We start from the raw sequence: 23,862 nt of genomic DNA on the forward strand, positions 1-23,862 counted from the left end.
TGCGCAGAGATAGGTTCAAGGATCCATTGCCGCATTGCACTTCTACTTGGCCACACCGCAACTAGATCCTGCATCACCAGACTTCCCCCGGCAGCCTCCCATCCAACTCCTCAGCTTCTCTCACGCTCGTTCGGGGTGATTTGATCATCAAGGAGATGTTCGTGCAAATTTAAATTGCTTGCAACAGTAATTTCACAAATCCTCTTCTGCAAATGTTAAGTCGCGTCTGACAATCGTTGGTCAGTTGATCGGAGGCATGTGGCGGATTTTGCATTCAAGTAGAATTTAACACGTAGGCTTTCGCGACCAGTATTATCCATAATAGAGGTTTATGGGTTAAATCTCTTAAAACACAAATGCGTCGTGAAACCCGCCACCACCCAACACAGCCAATTAGTAAAGTTTGTCACGTAAACAAAACGTGCCAATTAGTTACTAGTTCAGCACACCGCTTGTGTGTTGGAGAGCCAACCCGCAGCATTTCAAGCAGGATTCCGGAGTCATCTGTTTCAGGTGACGTTGTTGACCACAGGCGACTCCGATGCACGCGCTGAATAATGTTCCGTTTTAACGTGCGTGGGGGATTTTGGAATCCACTTGTAATCCAAGTGTGCTTTGAAGATGCCCGCAGTGGCGCGTGGCAACAGCCTGGGAAAATAAATGCTGAACCTGCAGCCTAACCCAGAAAAATGCACCTTGGATGCCCTATTTTATTGTCAGCCGTTGCAAGGCGTCACCAACTGTACACGACAACCAGGCAATGTTGTGGCTTTGCTTCTGTTTAATGCCCGAGCCAATCATCGATTGCTGTAAATGCACATTTGAAGTAGCAACAGCACCGGCCGCTATGCGCAGGCCTGAACTTCAGTCGAGTCTGCCAGGGCTCACCAATCCAGAAAATACTTCCGCACCCAGAACACCACATCCAGTATACGTCTTGCTATGGCTGTGTTTACTAATAGTCGCGTGCCACCTACTGCAGTCTCCCAGCAACCCGGGAAAATACTCGGTGAGAAATGAAGCCCCCATCGTTCAGTGTCCTCTACGAGTTCTACCGACCCAAGCAAATTCTACCCCGCAGAACAAATTCCAAAACTCGTGGAAAAAGCACTGCGCTCGCTCCGGCTGTGGTCGCGCGAGCCACGGTTCGATCGGCGACGGCTGTGCCAGAGCCCGGACACTGGGGCCCACCCCGCTCGCGGCGTACCGGTTGAGAACGCCGACCCCGTACGCCACGGCCGAGCGTCGAACCCGCACCACCGTGGGGTCGAGGCCAAAAAGCACGGCGCCCTTGAGAATGGCGAGGCCCACGCCATGCGGTACGATCACGCGGCACTCCGGCGAGAACGCCTCCTGCACGGCACGCTGGAGCAGGCGCGACTCGGCGAAGCCGCCCACCAGGAACAGGAGCTTCACGCCCTCGACGCCAGGCCTGGAGAGCACGTCACCTGGGGGGGCACCGCACCGCATGCATGCACGCACCAGCATATTCTTAGGTTTTTTTCGGTAAAGTCACGTAGGTAAAAAATTTAAATTAATAAAAGTAAAATAAAATCACGACGTTTCGGAGGCAACACAAGCTTTCGTCTTCAGGTGGAACCGTCACAGCACGATAGCTGTATCAAGTGAGAGAAATTCCAAGAAAACAGTCCTTGTATATATTCTGGTTGAGGGTGGGAGGAGCCAAGGTAGGCCCTGAATATTATTTTTGTGAGGTTCGGTGCGGCTGAAGCACGCTGTTAGGAATGAGCCTTTGTTGTGTAAACTGGGTGCAGATGATGTAAAGGTGCGTGTAAATGGGACTGAGCCTTTTGTTATGTAGAGGTGATGCGGCTGAAATCGCTGCCAGGAAATGAGTCTTTGTTGTGTAGAATGGTTGTCTTAGCATGTCCACCGGCAGAACCAGCAGCAGTAGCATCAGCAGCATCAGCCAGCAACACTGCTGTAACCCTCACCAACACCCACCAACATCACTGCCATAATCATTGCAACCATTAGCACTGTCGCATCAATGCTTAACATCAGCGTTTCAGCTCTTGGCTGCTACGTGAGCACAAACTGGATTATCACTTACACCCGGTTTGATGGTTTTAACCAAAGCCTGTGAAAAGACGCATCACATTAGTGGTGCAGCTATTGAGTGCGCAGGCGGTGCACCTGCACCGAGGCCCATGGGCTGGTGGAGCCAAGGACTCGAGCTACGAAAAGAAGGTGAAATTGGACAGGGGGTCCCCCCATGTGACGCCACCACATGATGGACAATTTGTTCTTGCATTTGAATTCACCTTTTACATCTCTAGGGGACTGTTTGATAGAAATTACACGAAGCAGACCACTCACCCACTCACTCCTCACCCGCGAGGTTTAAAGGTCCCAGTGCTGGAGTCGTCACCACAACCACCACCGCCACCGCCACCGCCACCACCACCACCACCTACCTATGCACTGCACGATCTTCTGGATGGTCGGCTGGAAGAGGTCGTTCATGGCCTCGGCACTTAATCTCAGCATGCCCTGGGACGACCACTTCACAAACTCAACCCTGGTACGTAGACACGATTGAGTAGGCGTTAGAACAAGTTTCAAAAAGTTTACTTTTATTTCAATGTTATAAGCAAGTGGAAAATAAGCATTTCACTTTATAGTTCTTCACGTATTTTGATTTCCGGATGTGTATATGATACAACCCTGGTTTGTCTGGATTTCACATTTAGCCCCACCTATAATCTCATTTATCCTCCAGTTGTTCCCACCACAGGTGCTTACTTGCACCTGTGTCTCACCTTTTTTCTGCGCTTCTTGTTTGCTTTTTTGTTTTATTTCTCGGAGAATTGCTACGCAGCTCAACAGTGAGTACGTTGCAGCCCACTGTGCAGATACGGCACGTTGAGTTTTTAGTTTGCATTCGACACGTGTTTATTTCAAAGTGTTTGGAAAATTTTAATTCTATACAACGTGCGCTTTAAATACTATTTACTTGTGTAAGGGTTTACAGGGTTGTTTGTGTTTATTATATTTTCCTTATATTTGGATCATTTGCAGCTCGCCGGACTTTTCAGTGAACCGAACCAGCGCTGACCTGTAAGTCCAGATGACGATGACCATGATGACGGACAGTGATGACCAACACGACAACAATGATAATGATGACGACAGTGATGACGAACATGACAACAATGATAATGATGACGACAGTGATGACGAACATGACAACAATGATAATGATGACGACTGTGATGACGAACACGACAACAATGATAATGATGACGACTGTGGTGACGAACACGACAACAATGATAATGATGACGAACACGACAACAATGATAATGATGACGACTGTGATGACGAACACGACAACAATGATAATGATGACGAACACGACAACAATGATAATGATGACGACTGTGATGACGAACACGACAACAATGATAATGATGACGAACACGACAACAATGATAATGATGACGACTGTGATGACGAACACGACAACAATGATAATGATGACGAACACGACAACAATGATAATGATGACGACTGTGATGACGAACACGACAACAATGATAATGATGACGACTGTGATGACGAACACGACAACAATGATAATGATGACGACTGTGATGACGAACACGACAACAATGTTTTAATGGTGATGATTATGATGCTGGTGATAATGATTTGATCATGACAATAATGACAACGATGATGATAATGATCGTGATGACGCTGACAATGACAATGCTTTGATGGTGACCGTGATGATCATTATGGTGACGATAATTTCATGACAACAATGATAATGATGATGGCGGCCGTGATGATGATGATGCTGCTGCTGGTAACAATGATTTGATTTTGCCAACAATGAAGATGGTGATGACGATGACAACACTGACAATGGCACGGACGGCAACGTCAACGGCGCAGAACGATTGCTTGTGCGAAATGGGCGCGCGGCGACGCAAAGCATCGAAGAGGCCTCTGGCTCGCTCACCCGCTCTTGCGAAGGGCGGTCTCCACGCTGTGGCCGCGCACCTTCTTGTAGTAGTCCACGAAGGAGAAGGGCAGCGAGATGTTGAGCGGGCCCGCCCGGCCCGGCGCCGCCGTGCGCTTGCGCGACTCGAAGGCGATCGTCAGGTCCACCCAGGCGGCCGGGCGGTTCCGCCGGAACTGCACGATGAACTCGGCGCTGAAGATCCGGCCCAGCAGCCGCTCGAAGGCCTGGTCCACGGCCAGAGAACCGTAAGGCCCACCTGTGCCCGTAACGCACGCGGCGTGTCACGCACAACCGCAGGACGAAGGCCTCCGCCGCGCCGGTTGAAGCGGGCGGTGTGGCGGGGGGTGGGGGGTGATACCGAGGATCGGGTTTTGGTACCGCTCGAACCGCTCACGTTCATCGTGGTGAAGGAATTTAACTCGGGTGGTCGTGGTTACGGTGGCAGGGCGTGAATCGCTGCTCCCATTATTTCACTGTGTCACAAAAAAAAAGTGTTCCTGAGTAGTAAGTGTTATTTCCTATTTGCTTATGTCTCAAAAGTACATATAATGGCTATTACTCCCCACACACTTTGCTTTTGTGACCAGGACATTGATATTATTAAATGTACCTATTTTCAATGAGAAAACGTGTGGATTTGTGTCTTTCGTTCACATAAAGTCCTGGTCACAAAAGCAAAGTTTGTGGGGAACAATTGCCTTTATTATGAATCGTCATTTTCTATACTTTTTAGGCATAAACAATAAAAAAATTAACACTTAGTACCCAGGGACAAAAATTGTGCTACATAGTGAATTATTTCACCACGGGCTGTGTGTGCCCCAAAGATGCCTTCATAGCCACACACGCTGTGAGTAGCTATGAAGGTTGGCATGGCGCATGACAGGAGCGTGTGCTCAGAAGCACGCCCGGACATCTCAAGATCTGTTCCTGGTGCTGATGTTTACACACCGCACCAGGTACTCATTGAAGTCAACTAACGGGGCCCTCCCGGGCTGGTTCAGATACCACTCACCTTCTTGGTTCTTTCGGTACAGTCACGTAGAAGGGAAATAATAAAATAATACAAAGAAAACATAATAAAATACAATTCTCACGACGTTTCGGCCACAACGCAAGCAGCCGTCCTCAGGTGAAGAACAGGTCTGTCGGAAAGACAGCGTCTTCTATTATTTTATTATTTCCTTTCTACGCGACTTTACCGAAAGAACCAAGACGATGAATCCCTGCAGTCACGAAAGCTTTAAATCCAAATACCACTCATCGTTAATGTTAACTACACCTAGGAATCAAACTCAAGTCGCCTGATTCCAAGCATAGTGGGCTTACCACTGCGTCACTACTCATAACTCGCACGCATACACCTTCACACATCCACATACTCGCACACAGGGAGCCGTCTCAACCACAAGCTGCATAAGCTTGGCGAGAGAATGACACTTGAGTGGCGACAATTGACGAAAGAGCGGAGAGAGAGTGACGAGAGTTGGGGAAAAATTTGGAGAGACAAGTTAGCAGGATTTCGTGAGAGTTTTTGGCGAGAGGGTGAGTGGTGACAAGTGTGGTGAGATTTAGCGAGAGAGTGGTGAGGTTTGGCAAGAGAATGGCCAGCGTCGGTGAGAGAGGGGAAAGCTTTCACAAGAGGACATTTGGCAAGAAGAGTGCCAAGGCAGTGCCGGGTGAGAGTGCTAATCTGGGCTCTCTCTCGCCAAAACACATCTCCCACCGCCACCCCATCATGCTCCATTTGCGCGGACGTGAGCCCAGGCAGACTCGGCCCTGCTCCCGGGACTCAAGTGCTGGGAGGACAGTGGAACGGGACGGGGATATTTGACAGGGCGCCCCCGTATCATTGCTTGGGCATGGGCCCATGGCATGCAGGCTGCCGCGACTGGCTGGTGCCGTCTCGCAGCTCGTTACCCGAGGCCTTGTGCAGCTCCTTGAGCGTGCCCTGTGGGTGCTCGATCTGGTGCACGGTCAAGTCCACGGTGCCGCCACCGCAGTCGGCCACCAGGTACTTGTCCCCTGCGCAAGCGGACGACGGGTCAAGATGCACGGAGGGAAAAAAATATAGACTTCATCATACAAATGTAGGGTGGCAGGAGATATTGGGTGGTAAATGTCGTGTAAACATGGATTAATACCAGCCGGGTCTGTCTGGGTTTGGAGACCGAGATGATATTCCCCACCTGGCATACCACATCGAGTGTTCATCTTGCTTTGGCTGTGGCTACTATGTATGTGTGTTGAACTTCTTTTGCACCGTACGTAGCAACCCGTGCTATTCGGAGGTGCAATGGAAGGACAACAAACTAAACACTAAAAGCAGTTCTAAATAAATTAATTTTCAATTTACTAGTCACATGTTTACGATCCTCATAAACATGTTGACGTACATGATGAACTTCCTTCGCACCGTACATAGCCAACCGTGCTAATCGGAGGTACGGATGCTGATGACGATGAAGACAACGGATGATGATTATTGATGATGAATGACGATTGATATTGCTGACGACGGTGATGAGACACGTGTTTGAGAAACTCTGCTGGATATGTTCGAGATGAGGAGTGGTGATGGAGACGTGGGAGGGTTAGCGGGGGGGGGGGGGGATGGGGCTGGGAGGGGAGCCCGCACCAGCTTGCAGCTCTGACCACAGCTCCCCGACGCTGCTCTCCACGACGAAGGTGGCCTTCTGGCTGTGTCGGGAGCGGCGCGGCACGTCCCAACCTGCGGGCAGAAAGGAGGGATCGCAACGGTGGCACAGGCCGATCGATTGTGAAGCAGAGGTCGCAACCGGGTACCCGATACCCGTACCCTACCCGATACACGGCTACCCGTACCCGACCGGGTACGGGTAGCCGTTTGCGACCCTGGTGCGGCCAGGTACGGGTAGACCGTGAGTCACTGGTGAGTAAGCGTTTGTCACTCATTTCCCAACGTCTTGTCTCTTCTCACAATTCAAATTACTAGAATCAACTCATCCGCGCCTGCAACATGGCTTCATCCCTGAGATCGCAATCGGGTACCCGTACCCTATCCGTACCCGGCCGGGTACGGGTAGCCGGGTATCGGGTAGGGTACGGGTACCCATTTGCGAGCCTGGTGCGGCCGGGTACGGGTAAGGAATCAAAACCCGTTTGCGACCTCTGTTGTGAAGTGGATCTGGTTACGATTTCAATCATTTCGACGAAATAGCTGGTGGTATCTCACGGCTCGTGGGTAACGTGTTGTGATTGGCTTTTGTCTCTCCTGTTTAACACGAGTTATTCAGACGGTAGTGTTACACGTAAGGGGCCGTCCATAAATGACGTCACGCGATTTTGGACGATTTTTAACCGCCCCCCCCCCCTTCGTCACACGGCGTCACAAAAAGTCAGACCCCCCCCTCAAATATGACGTCACAAAGCTCTGCCCCCCCCTTGCCCCCCCCCCAAAATAAAACATGCTTCAAATCGCTTTAAACTATTGTCAATGTAGTGCGTATTTAATGTTGTGCTGCACTCTGATGTTGTAGGAGAAAACATTTATTGAAAAGTATATTTAATTAAGTAGAACGTGTTGCCTGTATTTATTTAAAGTTGCACATTTTTATGTGACGTCACATTTCTCAAACCCCCCCTCTCGTCATGCATCGTCACAAATGTCTGACCCCCCCCCTCCCTAGGTGCGTGACGTCATTTATGGACGGCTCCTAATGATGATTTTTGTTACCCATTTAGCGACGTGTCTTGCACAAGCCCACTTTTCTGAACGGTCACTAAAATGGGTGCATTAAATTCCCTCTCCAATCCACGCGTTCCTCCGTCTCTCGGTGTAATCCCAAGCGTGTACCTCTCCGCGCTTTATTTGCGCACTCTTCAACGTTTTTCCCCTTTCCGAATCTGGGGCAACATTTACGCCTCTGCGTATTTACCAACTTGCATGTGATGGCGTGCAACTGACAGCAGGTGGCAGACTAACACCACCTACAGCAAAATCCAGGCCAGAGAAACGTTCCCGTCCCTCCCCTTCCCATGCCCCCTCGCCCCAAAGAGTCGGGCACCAGCCATGGCCACACGGGACACTTTCGCCGCTGCACGGCACTCATCAGTAGTAACACGTGGTACTTTCAAACACACACATACGCCGCCGGGTTTGTAAGTGTTCGACATTTTTGTTGCACCTCCGATTAGCCCGGTTGGCTACGTGCATTTATCTTCTTGGTTCTTTCGGTAAAGTCACTTAGAAGGGAAGTAATAAATAATAAAAATAAAACATAATAAAATAATTCTCACGACGTTTCGGCCACAACGCTGCTTGCGTCGTGATAATTATTTTATTTTGTTTTATTTTTATTGTTTTATTACTTCCCTTCTACGTGACTTTACCGAAAGAACCAAGAAGATGAATCCCTGCAGTCACGAAAGCTTTAAATCGAAATTTACGTGCATTTAGATGATCATAATCAGCCATGCTTACTCCACTGCTGGATGCAGGCACCCCCCTCCCCCCCGACATTATAGCCGACCTAGCAACTGCACATGACGTCGTCTTGGACCATTCTTGAGGTTGTCACCCCGTTCAGCCATGAATCATCCTGTCTAAGCCCACTCACTTTTATGAACAGAACGATGTAATGAATCCTCTGCACGTTCTCTAATCTATGTGCTCCTCTTTGAGTTCTCTGTGTTATTGCGACCATGCATCTCCCAATGCGTCTTTGTGCACTTTTATATATTTTTGTTGTTTATCATCCTCCTGAACCATTTTATCATTGCTAATCTCTGGACATTTTGTTTTGCCATTGGTAACCCCTATATTAGCATTTTTTTTTAATAAAATATAGCAAATGTGTCTTTCATTTCCCCCATAGTCTATCAGCATGTAATTCCCTGTCGTTCTTACCCCGCGTGTTAATGCATGAATGTGCAAAAAGAAAAACATGGAAAAAAATTGCGATGTTTATGTCGTTTTTCCAACTAAAATGAGCACCCTTGTGACTGGATGCCACTATTCTACCGTTTCCACAGCACGGTTTGATTGTTTTTGCCGGACTTCGCTGTGATTTTGCATTAAACGTTGCTGGGCTGTGTGCTATGGGCTATTTGCTTCAGAGACAGCACAAATGTCCATTATACTCTAGATACCTTTTGTGGCTACAGTAGATGCTCTACTTTATAAATAAGTGCCCCATTAAACATTGCTATTTTAAATGTGGTAAAACGAAATAATAAATGTTACCCTTTCCTTTTAATACTTGTGATTGCGTTCACTTGCAAAATAATATTAAATTAAAGCGCTACCGATTTTGAATCTGCGACCCTGCGATTTGGCATTGCTGTGCACCCTCCACTTGGCTATAGAGAAGTGATAACGCCATCACGCGAAGTGTGCATGAGACATCATCGCGGTGTCATGTACCGTATTGTTAAAGTATGGCGAAAAACATGTACACGGGATTTGCACCCAGGATGTTCGCTCCAGAATCTGCTGTGCTATCATCCACTACACTTTTTTTTTTTACTTGACACAGCGAGCGTGTTGCGACGGTTCCACCTGAAGACGGAAGCTTGTGTTGCCTCCGAAACGTCGTGATTTTTATTTTATTTAACTTTAATGAATTTTTTTTTTTACCTACGTGACTTTACCGAAAAAACCTAAGAATATATACACTTCACAACCTTGATGAAGGTCGTTGAATGTTCCGGTTATTAAGTCATTGTACATGCACATTCTGGTGGTGTCGCTGCGATCCTCCACAGCGTCGACTGCCTTTTTGGATTGGTTGAAAAAAACGTAGCATTCTACTACATTACGTTTCACAACTGTTGCTTTTCCATTCTGGAAAACGAGAGATGTATTGTTTCATAAATGTATTGTTTCATAATGATTAAATACATCTCACCGTTTGCTTTGATTGTTACTTGTAGTTGCGGTTATTTATTTATTTGTGAAAAATATATTCGATGAAAAATACATGATTCGAATCGTTGACCTTATATCTCATTAGCAATATGAGCTCTCTGCTCAGTTACAGAGAAGTGATAACATCACAGACGTTTCCCCACGTGTTAAGTAAGATTCCGACTCGGGTGTTGAACCTGGTGTACCTGACTGAGCTTTACGGAAAAATAAACCACGAACACTCATTGAAATACTCTCCACAAAAACACTCTCCTTACGCTTATATGGGGCGTTGGGGTGGTGCCCCACCTACAAATTTGCTCTTCAACTAGAATTGTTTTCAGTAACTATTTGATCGACAAATGGGATCCATTGAAAAAGAATCAATATTTAAGAAATTTTTCGTAGAGGGCGTCATCATATGCAAAGGCTTGGTCAGCATCCCATTGGCCGATTTGGGGGGGCGAGTTGAAAGGTGTAGCCTAGGGGGGCGATCTCAGGTCAATCCTGACCAATCACAAGCCATCATTCGGGACTTATTTGCATTTGACCCGCCCTATCCAATTGACCCCTGCACGGACCTTCTCACTGCACGCGGTAAATGCCACCCGGTTCTCCGCTCGTTGTTGTGAGCGTCGCTCCTCTGCCCTCCGTTGTAATTGGAAGGCGACTGCCTCCAACTGCCCAGTAGCGTCCTTCACGAGCCTCCTCCACAGAGGCCGATCTTGACACCACTGGTGCCAGTTATCGGCAAGTCCACTCAGCTTTACATCCTCATGTACCACATCACTCCATCTCGCGCAGGACATTCTAATACCCACAGGTGCACATATACGGGGATTGGCTTTAGATGTGTTTAGCCTTTAGATAATCATAATCAGCCATGATTAATCCACTGATAGATGCAGGCCTCTTTAGGCTGCGACCAACTCTTATGATTCTGCAGTGTAGTCCTCCTATCTTCTGCATACAAATCGATTTTTCATGACTCTATCTCACTGAACGTCCTACTGGACATGCTCCATTCTTTGGCTGCCACGATTATTTTTGACCATCAGCCATCAACCCATCTAACCATGACGCGTCCTGTCCAAGCGCACTAACTTTTATGCACGGTTTGGACAATGTCATTAACCTGTGTTCTCTAATCCATGTGTTCCTCCTTCTGTCTCAGTGCCACGAGGAAGCATGCATATCTCCTCGTGCTTCTTTGCAAACTGTTAAGGTTTTCTGTATTTTTCGTTAATGGCTAGGATTCTGAATCATGCGTCATAACAGGTAGTATGCACTGATTAAATACGTATTTATAATGCATTGATTTGTTTACTTTTCATGATCAAATTCAGCTTCCGTTTCTTTTCGTGAAAGCCACAACATTCTGGAATGGTTGACTGTTATGGTTGCCACCTCTGAGGTATAAAAAAAAACCTGGGCAATATTATGGGAAGAATAATAATTCAGTATCAAAAGGGGCAAAGACCGACACGGAGATGATAAAAGGGAATACTAGGCTTTACCCTTTCCAACAATAAAGCAGGTGTTCAGATATCCAAACACCAAATAGACACCTATTGCAAGGCATCCGGTTGCCTAACACTGGTGAGACAAGGACATAAAGGAGGCTATTCCGGATATAAGCCAATCAGTTTCAAAGACGATGCATATATGATCAAAGCATATTTGTTTGCATGTTTTACCTCAAGCATGTGTGGTTAATACAGACTTAATGCCTTGGAATATGCGTCTATTTGGTGTTTGAACATCATAAAACCTCCTGTATTATTGCCAGAACGGAGATGCTGGTGTTGACACCCACCCTCGACGCATCAGCTTCACCTGGAACCAACGCACTGTCAAAAAGAGTCCCATAGACTGACGAAACAAAACAAAAAACGAGTCCTTTAAAGTCACGATAAAAACTTACAGAATCCCTGGGCAGCTACCTAAAAAAAAAAAGAGGACAATTCCTGAAAAAACACCCCCAAAACAGGTGGCAACCCTACCGTTGGCCCAGCTAGTGACAAGCCTGCCACTGAGGCCGCACGCGCACCATTGGAGAAGCCTGTTGGGGAGGCCGAGTCGCCGTGGCCGTTGGAGACGTGGGTTGAAGCCGCGAGCTCCGTGAGCTGGTTGAGGCGCAACTTGCGGCAGTAGATGGACGCAGCCTCGGGCTCGAGGGCAATGAGAAGGCCCTCGGGGGCCTGTGGGGTCGCGATCCCTGCCTGGCGGGGCAGAGGCACGAACAAAGAAAGAATGAAGATCGGTGTGACACCTTCGGGCCTACTGAGAGTTAGGCAAAAAAAAGCCAAACATCCTAATGCCTTGTGCTTTAAAATCTACTGAGATGATGTGAGACTTTCCTGGTTGAATCAATTTATAATGACCTCACTTTGGGACGACTGGCTTTGGATAATGAAACGATCTTAAATGTGTAACATGTCTCGTGCTCTTTTATTTTGAGGTGCCAGAATCATAACCACGTTAGAATTGTCTCAATGTTTACTGTCGGTGTTTTGCTCCCAACTGCTCCAGCTGCATGCAGGCTTGCACACCCCAATGCCATGATGTCAACCACTGCCATCCATTGTACGCAAGCGTTTCATAAAAATGTAAACCTGGGTTGTGGTGGAATGTGACGACTGGAGTTTAGAGCACTGCAGAATACACTTGAAATGATCCGGCTGTCAAATCAATGTGTCCTGGGTATGGCATTCAGCTACATCTGGTGATGGTGTCACATAAAAAAAAGATACTGTTGTAGAAGGCAAGAGGGAAACCACCTCCATCCATCTTTCCATAGCTATGGTCCAAGACAGAATGGATGCGATGCGGTAATCCTGAGCCATGGATCATAACAAACAACATGAATAAAGAATAAAACGAGTAAGGAGAATGCCGGTGAAGAAAGAAGATGTAAAAGCTTCCTGCACATAAATGCCGAGCAGAAAAACTGAAAAAAACATGACCCAAAATGGACCATCTGCTGCAAGCAGTCGCCCTCCCCAACTCACCGCGTAGGCCGCCTCCCTCATGAACTGCTTGGCCGGCTGCTTCCAGATGGCGGGGACCGTGATCACCCATCGGATCTCATCGGGGTTGTACGGCAAGCCCGTCTGATCCGAGAGTTCCTGCGAGTTCCGGAGATGGGTGGAAATCCGGCAGAGCAGTGCAGCAGCAGGAGTCACGCTCGAGCGGTTCTCAGAATAAGGATTTGGACATCGGCACTCAAAAAACACAACCTGGAAAAATTTGTCATACGAAGGAAATTAGCTCAGAGGTCACCCTCAAATGATAGGGCTCGTCAATGGAGTAAAGAAGATTGCTGGAGGAGTCAAAAGGTAAACTTTAAGATTGCCCAGATCAATGGTTTTCAATGTTTTTGATTATGGCGGCCACTTCCCACAAGCACTCCATCCTCCTTACCCCACCCCCCACAACCTCCTCTCCTTCTCTCCTCCCCCCATCCTCTTCTCGACAACGTGGTGTCAGTCGGGTATCTGTTTCACGTTGTGTATTTGCGTGATTTGCCGCTGCAATGCTGCGCCGACTTTGCCTGCCATGTTCCTGCACAGTATGCACGCCACAGCCTGTGCTCCGCTTGGGTTTGGGAACCCACTGGCCGAGGCTATTAGGAATTCCTTGCACTCTAGCCCATGGCAACGATGCAATGCTCTTGCACCCAGCCTTCTCAAAATGGTGATTCGCTCAATTGTTTAGCAGCACAAGCGTTTGTTTTACCTGCAAGGCTCTCTCCTTGAAGAAGCGCAACGCGTGGGCAAACACCTCGAGGGCTTTCACCATCTTCCCGTTGGTTGCCTCCAGCTCGGTGTCCAAGGAGATGACCTGCAGAAGGGAGTGATGATGTTTGAAAGCTTGCTTTTCTTTAATATACAGCTTTAATTAGGGTAACAGCTGCCCTCCCACAAAGCGGTCATTGTTGTGTGTAAAAACGAACTCTCCCACATGTTGGCCACATTTGCGAGAAGAGTTATGGGCAAGGAGTAATAAGATGCGACAGTAGCTTTGCTTCTCTTAACCTTTAGAATTCTTCATCATGACCATGATCAGCCTTGAACGATCCACTGCTGGATTAAGGCCTTCCCCCAAGCTGTCAATCATCTGCCACAGTATCGTGATGCTACAATCCAGGATAGCTTCTTAACTAAACTAAACTATGTTTTATTTTACCAGGGGAAAAAAAGGACCCAGAGAAAAAGTTCACGCGACCGCAGTGAGAGCATGCGCACTCCAAATATACAGGTGTCAGGGTCGAGATCGAACCCACGACCTCCTGAATACCAGGAGAGGTGAATTTTGATTTAAAGCTTTCGTGACTGCAGGGATTCATATTTTTGGTTCTTTCGGTAAAGTCACGTAGAAGGGAAATAATACAATAATAAAAATATGAAACAATACAAATTCTCACGACGTTTCGACTGCAGCACACGCAAATCATGCAAATACACAACGTGAAACAGATACCTGACTGACACCACGTTGTCGAGAAGAGGATGGGGGGAGGAGAGAAGGAGAGGAGGTTGTTTACCGAAAGAACCAAGAATATGAATACCAAGAGAGGTAGTTAACATCACCGTGGCACCACTTGAACACATTTCATCTCCACCTCCACGGTGGACTCCCCCTCTTGGGTGTGCTCTCTCTTTCGGCTTCCACTGTCGTTGGTCTCAACCGCCGGTCGTCATCCCTTTCTCGCGGCTTCCGCTGCTCAAGCCCACTTCATTTTTATTAACAGTCAATTCTAACGTCTATTCACGTTGTACCATACGTTCTCTGATCCATGCGTTCCTCTTCCCGTATGTCAGTGTAATTCCAAGCATGCATATCTCTGCGCTCCTTAGCACACTTTTGAACATTCGTTGTATTGGTCAGTGTCCATGTCTCCAATCCATGCGTCATGTTTATCGATTGCAAAATGACAATCAATGCAGTTACTCGTGCAGCAGCAGCAGCAACAGCAGCAGCAGCAAAGTTCCCATTCACGAGCATCAGAGCTCAAGTACCCATGTCAACTCACTCCAATCATAAGCATCATCCTAAGGTGAGAAACACTAAGTGGAAATTCAGCAGTGGCTATCCATTGTTCAATGGTCCCTGCCAAATAATCAACAAAATGGATGACTTAGGTGAGCATAGGCCGACACTTGAGTGAGGAACCACCTTTCACTTTTCATTTCATGGCATTGAATAAACAAATGCAAAACATCGTAAACGGTCGGTAAACGTGAAATGTAATTTTTTACGGAGGTGTTGAGAAATTATGTACAAAAAAACTGCAGCGAAGAAGGGAACATAATTTCCCGTGTGTTTTTGATCTCGACACACACAGAAGAATGAAGTATTATGGGATTATCTTTGCTTACTAGGTCGTATGAAAATTACCCATTTACGTTTCGGCAAGTCGAGACGTCAAAATGCGAATACACCCTCTCTGGAACATGCGTTAATATTCAATGCAATCTGTCACAGCTGTCTAAACCATTCTTCCTGAGGCTTCGATGTATTTTTATTTTAAAAAGAAAAAGGTATTATTATGGTTATTTATTTATTTGTATGGCCTGACACGAATTGAGGTTTTGCAAATGTAGAATAATGAAAGAATAACAAAGTCTTTCATGCAAGTCCCCTGAGCTGCCTATACCACTAAACCAGGAGTCTGCAACCTTTAAGACATAAAGAGCCACTTGGACCCGTTTCCGAAGGAAAAAATAAACTGGGAGCCGCAAAACCATTGCAACTATTAAAACAAATATAACACTGCATATATTGTTTCTTACCTTATTGCTATATACAGGATCGTGCAGTCAGCTGTCAATCTGAATAAAAAAAGGACTTTTTCACTTAACAATGTAAAATATATTTTTGCAAATTAATAGCTAAATTACCTGGTTAATGGGATTTTTGCTCCTGAACCTCAGTGCACAGTGTCTGCACATCAGGCGTGTAAGACGTCACCTTCATTTTCACACAGGCTTGCAAGCTGTCATCTGTGAGGCGTGATCGATGTTTGTTTTTAATATAGTTCATGTTGGAGAAGACCTGCTCACATACATATGTGGAGCCGAAGATCGACAGGACTCCAAATGCATACTTTTTCATGTTTATATAAGTGTTGGGGATGGCATTCCATGTTTCGAATACAAGTTTGTCCTGTTTGGGAAGGTTTTCAATATCACTCCATTTATGATTCTGAGCCAGAATGGCCTTCTGACGGGCAACATCCTCAAGAGTAGCGGTCAAGCATTTGAACTTGGACACCCATATATCTTTGTCGGCTATATCGGCCAGTTCCATCTCAAGATCAGGTTGACTTACACCTGCAAATGCAGTCATATTCAATAGGGATGGATCGATCGCCAGGGGAGTGACAGGGAAGGATAATGTCGTTTTTTCCTCTCTGAACTCACAGAATCGTTTCCCAAACGAACTTTGCATTGTGGTGATTGCAGACTTGAAATATTCCAAATTTATCGTATCATGACTTTGTTTGAACTCTCTCAAAGAGGGAAAGTGAGACAGTGTACCTCTCTGTAAATCTTTGACAAACACTGTCAACTTGCGCTCGAATGCCAAAACCTCCTCCAGCATGTGCAGGGCTGTGCCTCCTTTCCCCTGAAGGGTTGTATTTAGCGTGTTTAGATGTGCTGTCATGTCTACCATAAAATGTAATTTTTCCAGCCACTCTGGCTGTTCCAGCTCAGCAAAGGTGAGCTCTTTGCTGCCCAGGAAGGTTTTTACTTCTTCCAAACATGTGACAAAGCAACGGCAACGTTATTGCCTGTCACCGGGCGGGCAGTGTGGAGCTGAGCGGCGACCTGTCAGCAGCGGCAACGCCAGAGCAGGTGTCACACTGCGCCTCCTCCCCTCGCTAGCATCCGCCCCGGAGCCGCGGTCAAGGTTCAAAAGAGCCGCATGCGGCTCCGGAGCCGCAGGTTGCCGACCCCTGCACTAAACCATCTTGCTTCCTATTCTTTGGTTTTTTCGGTATATTCACGTAGATAGAAAAATAATAAAAATAAAGTGAATACAATTTTTTTTTAAAAATATTATCAAATAATAAAAATTGTTATTATTGTTTTTCTATCTATGCGACTTTACCGAAAGAACCAAAGAGTATGAATTCTTGCAGTCACGAAAGTTTTAAGTCAAAATCTTGCTTGCAGGCAAACATCTTCACGGTGCTCCAGGGGCGGCAGTCGGGTAGGGGAGAGCTGCTGGGTCTTCACCAGAAGTGAACACAAAGGGTTCAGAGCCGCTCATACCTCCGAAACTTTGTTTTCGATCAACCACGTGTTAAAGCATAAGGAGGGGAGACACTGCCGCTGTGTCCTGGTTAGCACGTTGGACTTGCAACCCAGAGATTGCCAATTCGGTCTCAATGCACACATTTTTGTTTAACCCCCCACCACCCTCAGCTCTGTCCACCCAGCAGTACAAATTGGAACACCACAGTCGATCAGCAAGTCACGTATACAGGAGTGGAGTAACGCGTGGTTACTACCGCCTTTTCCAAGACCTCTGATCAGCATTAAACAGTAGGCCAAAAATACTCTCTATATGGGACTCTGTCGAGAGAGAGGTCCCACTAGTGGAAGGCCCTCTGCCAGCAGTGGCATGAGCAAGCGAATTGCAGGGCTGCACCTTTACCCAAACGTGGGTAAGGTGTCCTTTCGATGGAATTTGAAAAGAAAAACGCATAATGGAGATGCTGATGTTGACACGCACCCTCGAAGCATCAGATTCGCCTGGAACCAACGCACAATTTGAAAGTGAACCGCGTGTAAAATTGGCCTCTGCCCAATGAGCCGTGCACTTGGGTTCATTAGACCGGCGAAAACCCACTCTCCCCCGAAACGAGGGTGTTTAGCCCACTGACTGAAATTGTTACCGCATGTAACACTCTATCTAGGCGTGTGTATTCCAAGAAGTGAGGTTTTCTCACGTGGAACATCTTAAGATGCAGTCTTTACAAATGTTCATCATCAATCATCATTAGTCATGATTTATCCAATGCTGGATGAAGACCTCCCCACGTCGCTGCCATTTCTTACCGTCCCGTGATGCAACAAGCTATCTATATCATGCACGTGAGCAGATTTCATCACTACAACTCGCAATGAATGTCCTTTCCGACGCGTTCCGTCCTTGGCTGCCACTCTGCAATTTGTCTCCACCAATGGCCATCATTCCTTTGAGTGACATGTTCTGCCCTGGTCAATGTACTAATCTTAACAGGCAATATGATATCTTTAAGGGGAGTTTGGTCTCTGAACCGTATGCTCATTTTCTTGTTTCTCAGCGTAATTCCTAGCATGCTCGTCCACGATTAAAAACAATTTCACCAACTTATAAATAGAGATAGGTAAAAATACTGACCTTCTCTCCCGATGTAACTCGGTGTTTTGTAGAAGATTAGTCAACGAAAAAATATCATTACAATTTAGACAAAATTGCTTCAACACAACCTTTACTTTCCAAATATATATTGATTTCATTCCAGGGAAATTACACTTAAACCAGGTAATATTAACGGACATAACTATAAACTCTCAACGAATACGTTAACATGATTGTCACCTGTAATCCCTGCACATTGCCTGTGTACAAACCTGCATCGGCTGGGCCGTCAACCACGCTCTGTGGCCATTACACTCAAATAATCGTACGTTCGCCTGGGCCAAAGTTCAAGTCGCTTAACAACGCAAGTCAACACGTGGCTGAGCCCAGGATCCTTCACACGACGCAGGGGAGACAGAGCCTTCTGGAGCACAGCCCCCACCAATCTGGACCCCCCCTCCCCGCATCTGCCTGTCACCGGACATCCGAAACGTGCCAAATGTCTCTCAATTCCGTGGTCTGTGTAAGACGCATCTATTCTGACTAAGCTTCCCATCACAAAAAAAAATCTCATTAAAGCTGTCTCTCTCTACTTTTAATTGCTTAGTGCTTCTTACAGCTCTTACGTTATTCGTTGCGCACGTTTGCACTTTCTTTTGTGCGCGGTTGCTCAGCCGGTGTTTGCCGCTGGGGTCGTGACGGGTTTCTTGTTTCATTTTCTGTTGCTACTCTCTGGCCCCCGTGTACCGTTCCCATTCCGCTACGATGCGCACTGATGCCGACTTTACCGAGGGCGATATTGGCACGTAAGAAAAACGATTGATTTATTGATTGATGCGGGACGCTGAGCCTTGCTCGAGCGTTTAGAACACTCCAACTGCTGGGTTCACTTTCTTGGCACGGAACCACGTTCAACGAGCCGGGCCGCGTGCGTCGGTTGCTGCAAGCGCGAATGCGGTCATCACTGGACTTCTGTGAAAAGAGCTTCATAGCTCTTCGGATTCCTCCGGTCTCAATAGCGATTCTGATTCGCCGTGAAGTCGCAGTCTCAGACGAGTCGTCGACAACCCGTGGAGCTTTATTCAAGTCCTACTCTGCGCATTTCATCGAAGCATCATCTTAAGGTCTAGTCGACAAAAGGCAGTTGAACCGTTAGTCCACAAATGTAGTGGTTATTAAGATTTTGGTTAAAGGGTTTTTGTGAAATTTCCCACCCAGCATTATTTATCAGGTTAAACACTCATTGTACTTCATGAACCTCTTTATATACATATTATAACAACGTGCATTTGTAAGGCACATTTCATCCGTAGATGTCAATATAGGCAATTGCTCTGTTTGGTCTTTTCTGGGCTCACTGCGGTCTCTAATTACGTGACAAAGTTATCTTAAAGTTGATTTGAAGCTTTCGTGACTGCAGGAATTACTCTTTGGTTCTTTCGGTAAAGTCACGTAGAAATAAAATAAATCAAATAATAGAATACGACGTTTCGATTGCAACACAAGCAGTCGTCATCAGGTAGAACTAAATTTGAGAGAGAGACAAAACACAGACACACACAGACAGACACACAAGCAGAGAGAGAGACACAGAGAGAGAGAGAGAGAGACACACAACATAGACGCACAGAAACGTTATCTTAGCCTGCGTCTTCGTTTCAGACTCAACAATTTCGTCTCGTCACAGTCACGCTTTGGTCTTTGGTGGACAGTCGTTACTTTTTGCAACGCTCGATCATTCACATCCACTCGAAGTCATCAATGACTAAATAAAATTTACTAAAAAAAACACACTCAATTTTACGAATATTCCCGTCACTAATTTCATCACCGGTTACCATGTGAGTTGCGAGTGCGCCTTTTTCTGCTTCGACGACGCACAGCGGTCGTTAGAGCGTCCTACAATAGCTGGCATCGCGCACGCCGAGACACGGAAGAGAGAGAGAGAGAGGGGGGGGGGACAGACAGCTGCTCCGCTGCAGATGGCGGCATCCATCTCCGCATGTCCGGCACCGCCGAGCTGGCAGATGCGGCACTCGGCGATGAAATAATGACCCCTCTTCTTGGTTCTTTCGGTAAAGTCGCGCAGAAGGGAAGTAATAAAAGAATAAAAATAAAACATAATAAAATAATTCTCACGACGTTTCGGCTACAACGCAAGCAGCCGTCTTCAGGTGTTTTATTTTGTATTATTTTATTACTTCCCTTCTACGTGACTTTACCGAAAGAACCAAGAAGATGAATCCCTGCAGTCACGAAAGCTTCAAATCGAGAAATAATGACCGTCGCTTAGTCGCAACCGCGCCAGCCTCGCTGCACTGCCTCGCTACCAGAAGACGAACGCTGCTGCTGCTGTTGTTGCCGCAGATGAGCTTCATCGTTCATCGAGTTCCTCCAATCTAAATCACGAATCTGATAAAGATTCCAAACATGACGCTACTGCGTCCCCACGGCCATCGCTAAGCTGGCTCGTTAGCCCGGGAATGAACGGCAGGAATCGAGCGCGAGTCCTCCATGAGCCACGGGGCCGCCCTCTTCTTCTCGTTCTCCTCTCGTCTCTAATCCCTTGGCCTTCTCGACTGTTGCTGTGCCACATCTGACTCTGCTCTTGCTGCATCGGTGACATTGCTGGCTGCCCCCAGGTTCTGTTCTGCGATGAGAAATTTCTATTGTCGTAAAGTAACAGAAATGCTCTTAAAGTAACGCTTAACGCAAGCATTCGTTCGGTTAGGGCAGGGGTCGCCAACCAAAATAAGAAAAAGAGCCATTTTTTTCGAGCTCGGTAAAAAAAAAACCTCATGATTTCAAGAGCCGCAATGCACGTGAATATGAGACGGTGATGCTAAGTAACTAACATCACGTCGCAGTCCTTCAAGAGTCGCATAGGCTCCTGAGCTGCAGTTGGCCACCCCGAGGACTCGGGCTTCCGTAGATACGAGCTGTTTTGTAATTTTCTGACCCACTCTCCGCTCCAGCAAGCAATGCTTTCCGTTGAAGCAAAGGGTCACACTTTGTTGAGTGGGAGGTCGCCCATTCTCCTCTCCTGCCCTCGCAGTCTGGAACTCCCTTGCCCCAGCCACCGGTGCTGTCGACTCCGTATGCCCCTTTTTAGTCCTGGCTCAAGACCTTCCCCTTTTGTGACTGTTTCTCGGTTATCCTATGGATAGACTCGCTCCCGCCATATGGATGTGGAATTTCCACCACTGGCCCTGCAGGGTTGTCAACAGGAGATGAGCACCAGTGCCTCAACGCTCATTTGAGCATGGAATAATTTTCACTTTCTTATGTTTGACAAGAGGAGAAAACATTACAACTGCATTTCTCATCCACCCCCCACCCCTACCAACCGCCGCTCCCCACCTCGTGTGGAATTGCAGAATCCCTCGCTCGCGAGAGCACGTGCGCACGCACGGCGCATCGCCCGCGGTCGTAGCGTGGGTCTTTATAAAAGCGACCGCGAAGGACCAATGAAGCTCCGGGCAACAAATTGCTCTCGCTACTCCCTCTCTCTCCACTCCGGCTCGAATGCTTTGAACGGCACGCTACGGAGCCCCATCTCGACAAGAAACTGGCGGCGTTGGACACAGTCCGTCACCTCGAGCGCCAACAGCGAGCGATCTCAACGGTCCGGTGGTGAACGCGGCGTTCGTACTAAAAGTAAAAAAAAAAATCTCCAAAGAGGGATGATTCTCGAGGATAATCGTGAGCGCACGGAACTCGCAAACAATCCAGAGGTCGTGGCGGGTGAAACAATGGGAAAGTTTCTTAATGTATATATTTTTACCCGGGGAGAGCCCCCCCCACCTCCCAAACTGCCACTACGCCACTGGTCAGGAGCGCTGCGTTTGCAGTGCCGGTCAGTGTCGCAGGCAGGGACGTTCTTTGGCTTTAAGCAGACAACATGGGTCACGGTTGTAACCAGAGCTCAATTTCAACCGGAACACTGTTCCAGGAACCATTTTGGCGAGCGACAGTCCATCTCTCGCCTTATTTGGTCCTAAGCCTTTTGTATGTATGTTGAACTTCTTTCGCGCCGTACATAGCCAACCGTGCTGATCGGAGGATTACAGGAATACAGGGTGTAAAACAATAGTATTATTCTGGATAGGAACACCGTGTACTTTAGTAGCAGTGCATCGATAATTATCCTTACTTCCAGCCAGCCCAAGGGTGTTCCCGAAAATACCGAGTGATAAATAAATCCCTGGTTTTAACGATCGCTGTTTGTAGAGTCTCTCTGATGGTACGATAGCTTTGGAACAAATAAAAAAAACATCCTCGCGGGCCATTTTGTGCGCAGTGTTTCCAAGGGGAAGAACGATAATCAGGAAAGAAAGTACAATAAACATTGAACGCTAGTCCTCGCTGAGCCTGCACCGTCACTCGCTTTCCGTCAACGTCTGAACAATTGCTTGCCATTAGCACTGGACAATATCATATGGCCAATGACCATAGTGTACAAGGCTGCTCCAGCGAACGATTAAGCAAAGCCTGCGTATAAACCAGGTCTCCAACGCTCCCTTAAAAGAAAGGACATTTCTTGTCTCAGTGGGTCCAGAGAGCGCACACAAATCAGGGACACCATATATTGGTTGTGAACAAAAGTGAGTGACCATTTTTCGATTTAAAGCTTTCGTGACTGCAGGGATTCATCTTCTTGGTTCTTTCGGTAAAGTCAAGTTGAAGGGAAATAATAAAATAATAAAAATAAAACATAATAAAATACAATTCTCACGACGTTTCGGCCACAACGCAAGCAGCCGTCCTCAGGTGAAGCGTCTGATGCTGTCTTTCCGACAGACCTGCAGATTTTTTCCACGTGTCCCACAGATCAACCACGGTTGCCCAGACAATGACCCCTGTCTGTATGCATGCTGAACTTCTTTTGCACCGTACGTAGCCAACGGTGCTTATCGTGCGTGCGACTAGCACGCAACCCCTGCCCCCAATGAAACCACTCATTACGTTCATGTCGTGGAGCTTCATCTTGAACTTGTCGAAGTAGAGCCAGGACGTCGCCTCGCTCGGCTCCAGGTCGTGGAAGAAGTCGCGAGCAGAGAAGCCCAGGCTGTGGAAGCGCCCGTCCGGGGTGAGCAGCAGCGCCGTGGGCGTCTTCTGGCTCGACACCCCCGGGTCGCCACCCTCCCAGCGCCTGCCGAGTGGTCACGCGGTGGTCACGCGGTCAACGGCAGGCACGGCATCACGTTCACGGCAGAGGTCGCAACCGGGTACCCGATACCCGTACCCTACTCGATACCCGGCTACCCGTACCCGGCCGGGTACGGGTACGGTTGGACCGTGAGTCACTGGTGAGTAACTGTTTGTCACTCATTTCCCAACGTCTTGTCTCTTTTCACAATTCAAGTTCCTAGAATCAACCCACCCGCGCCTGCAACATGGCTTCATCCCAGAGGTCGCAATCAGGTACCCGATACCCGTTTGCGACCTCTGGTTCACGGAATCCCGTCGCCAGAACAGCCAATACACGGTGGCTCAAACATCAAAAACATCACCGACGAAATCTGTGATTTATCCAGGAGAGCAACGGTGAGTTGTAGGACTGTTTCACCGGAGGGTCCTGCTACGTTTATTGGCTTGTTGTTTTATTTGAAAAGTTTTTTGACAA

General features: G+C 47.3%; 1 protein-coding gene across 1 annotated transcript in view; it reads right to left on the reverse strand.

The window, feature by feature from the left end:
- Positions 1-23,862, reverse strand: part of HSPA12B (heat shock protein family A (Hsp70) member 12B) — a 48,378-nt gene that overhangs the window by 8,081 nt on the left and 16,435 nt on the right. The window contains exons 4-12 of the mRNA XM_078861563.1: positions 23,202-23,388; positions 13,620-13,724; positions 12,893-13,009; positions 11,932-12,103; positions 6,633-6,725; positions 5,915-6,019; positions 3,992-4,250; positions 2,439-2,542; positions 1,208-1,448 (exon numbers count right to left, since the gene is read on the reverse strand). Of these exons, the coding sequence (XP_078717689.1) occupies positions 1,208-1,448; positions 2,439-2,542; positions 3,992-4,250; positions 5,915-6,019; positions 6,633-6,725; positions 11,932-12,103; positions 12,893-13,009; positions 13,620-13,724; positions 23,202-23,388 (1,383 nt within the window). The remainder of the gene's footprint in view (positions 1-1,207; positions 1,449-2,438; positions 2,543-3,991; positions 4,251-5,914; positions 6,020-6,632; positions 6,726-11,931; positions 12,104-12,892; positions 13,010-13,619; positions 13,725-23,201; positions 23,389-23,862) is intronic.

The sequence above is a fragment of the Lampetra fluviatilis genome, chromosome 12 (genome assembly GCF_964198595.1).
Source record: "Lampetra fluviatilis chromosome 12, kcLamFluv1.1, whole genome shotgun sequence".
Lineage (NCBI taxonomy): Eukaryota > Metazoa > Chordata > Hyperoartia > Petromyzontiformes > Petromyzontidae > Lampetra > Lampetra fluviatilis.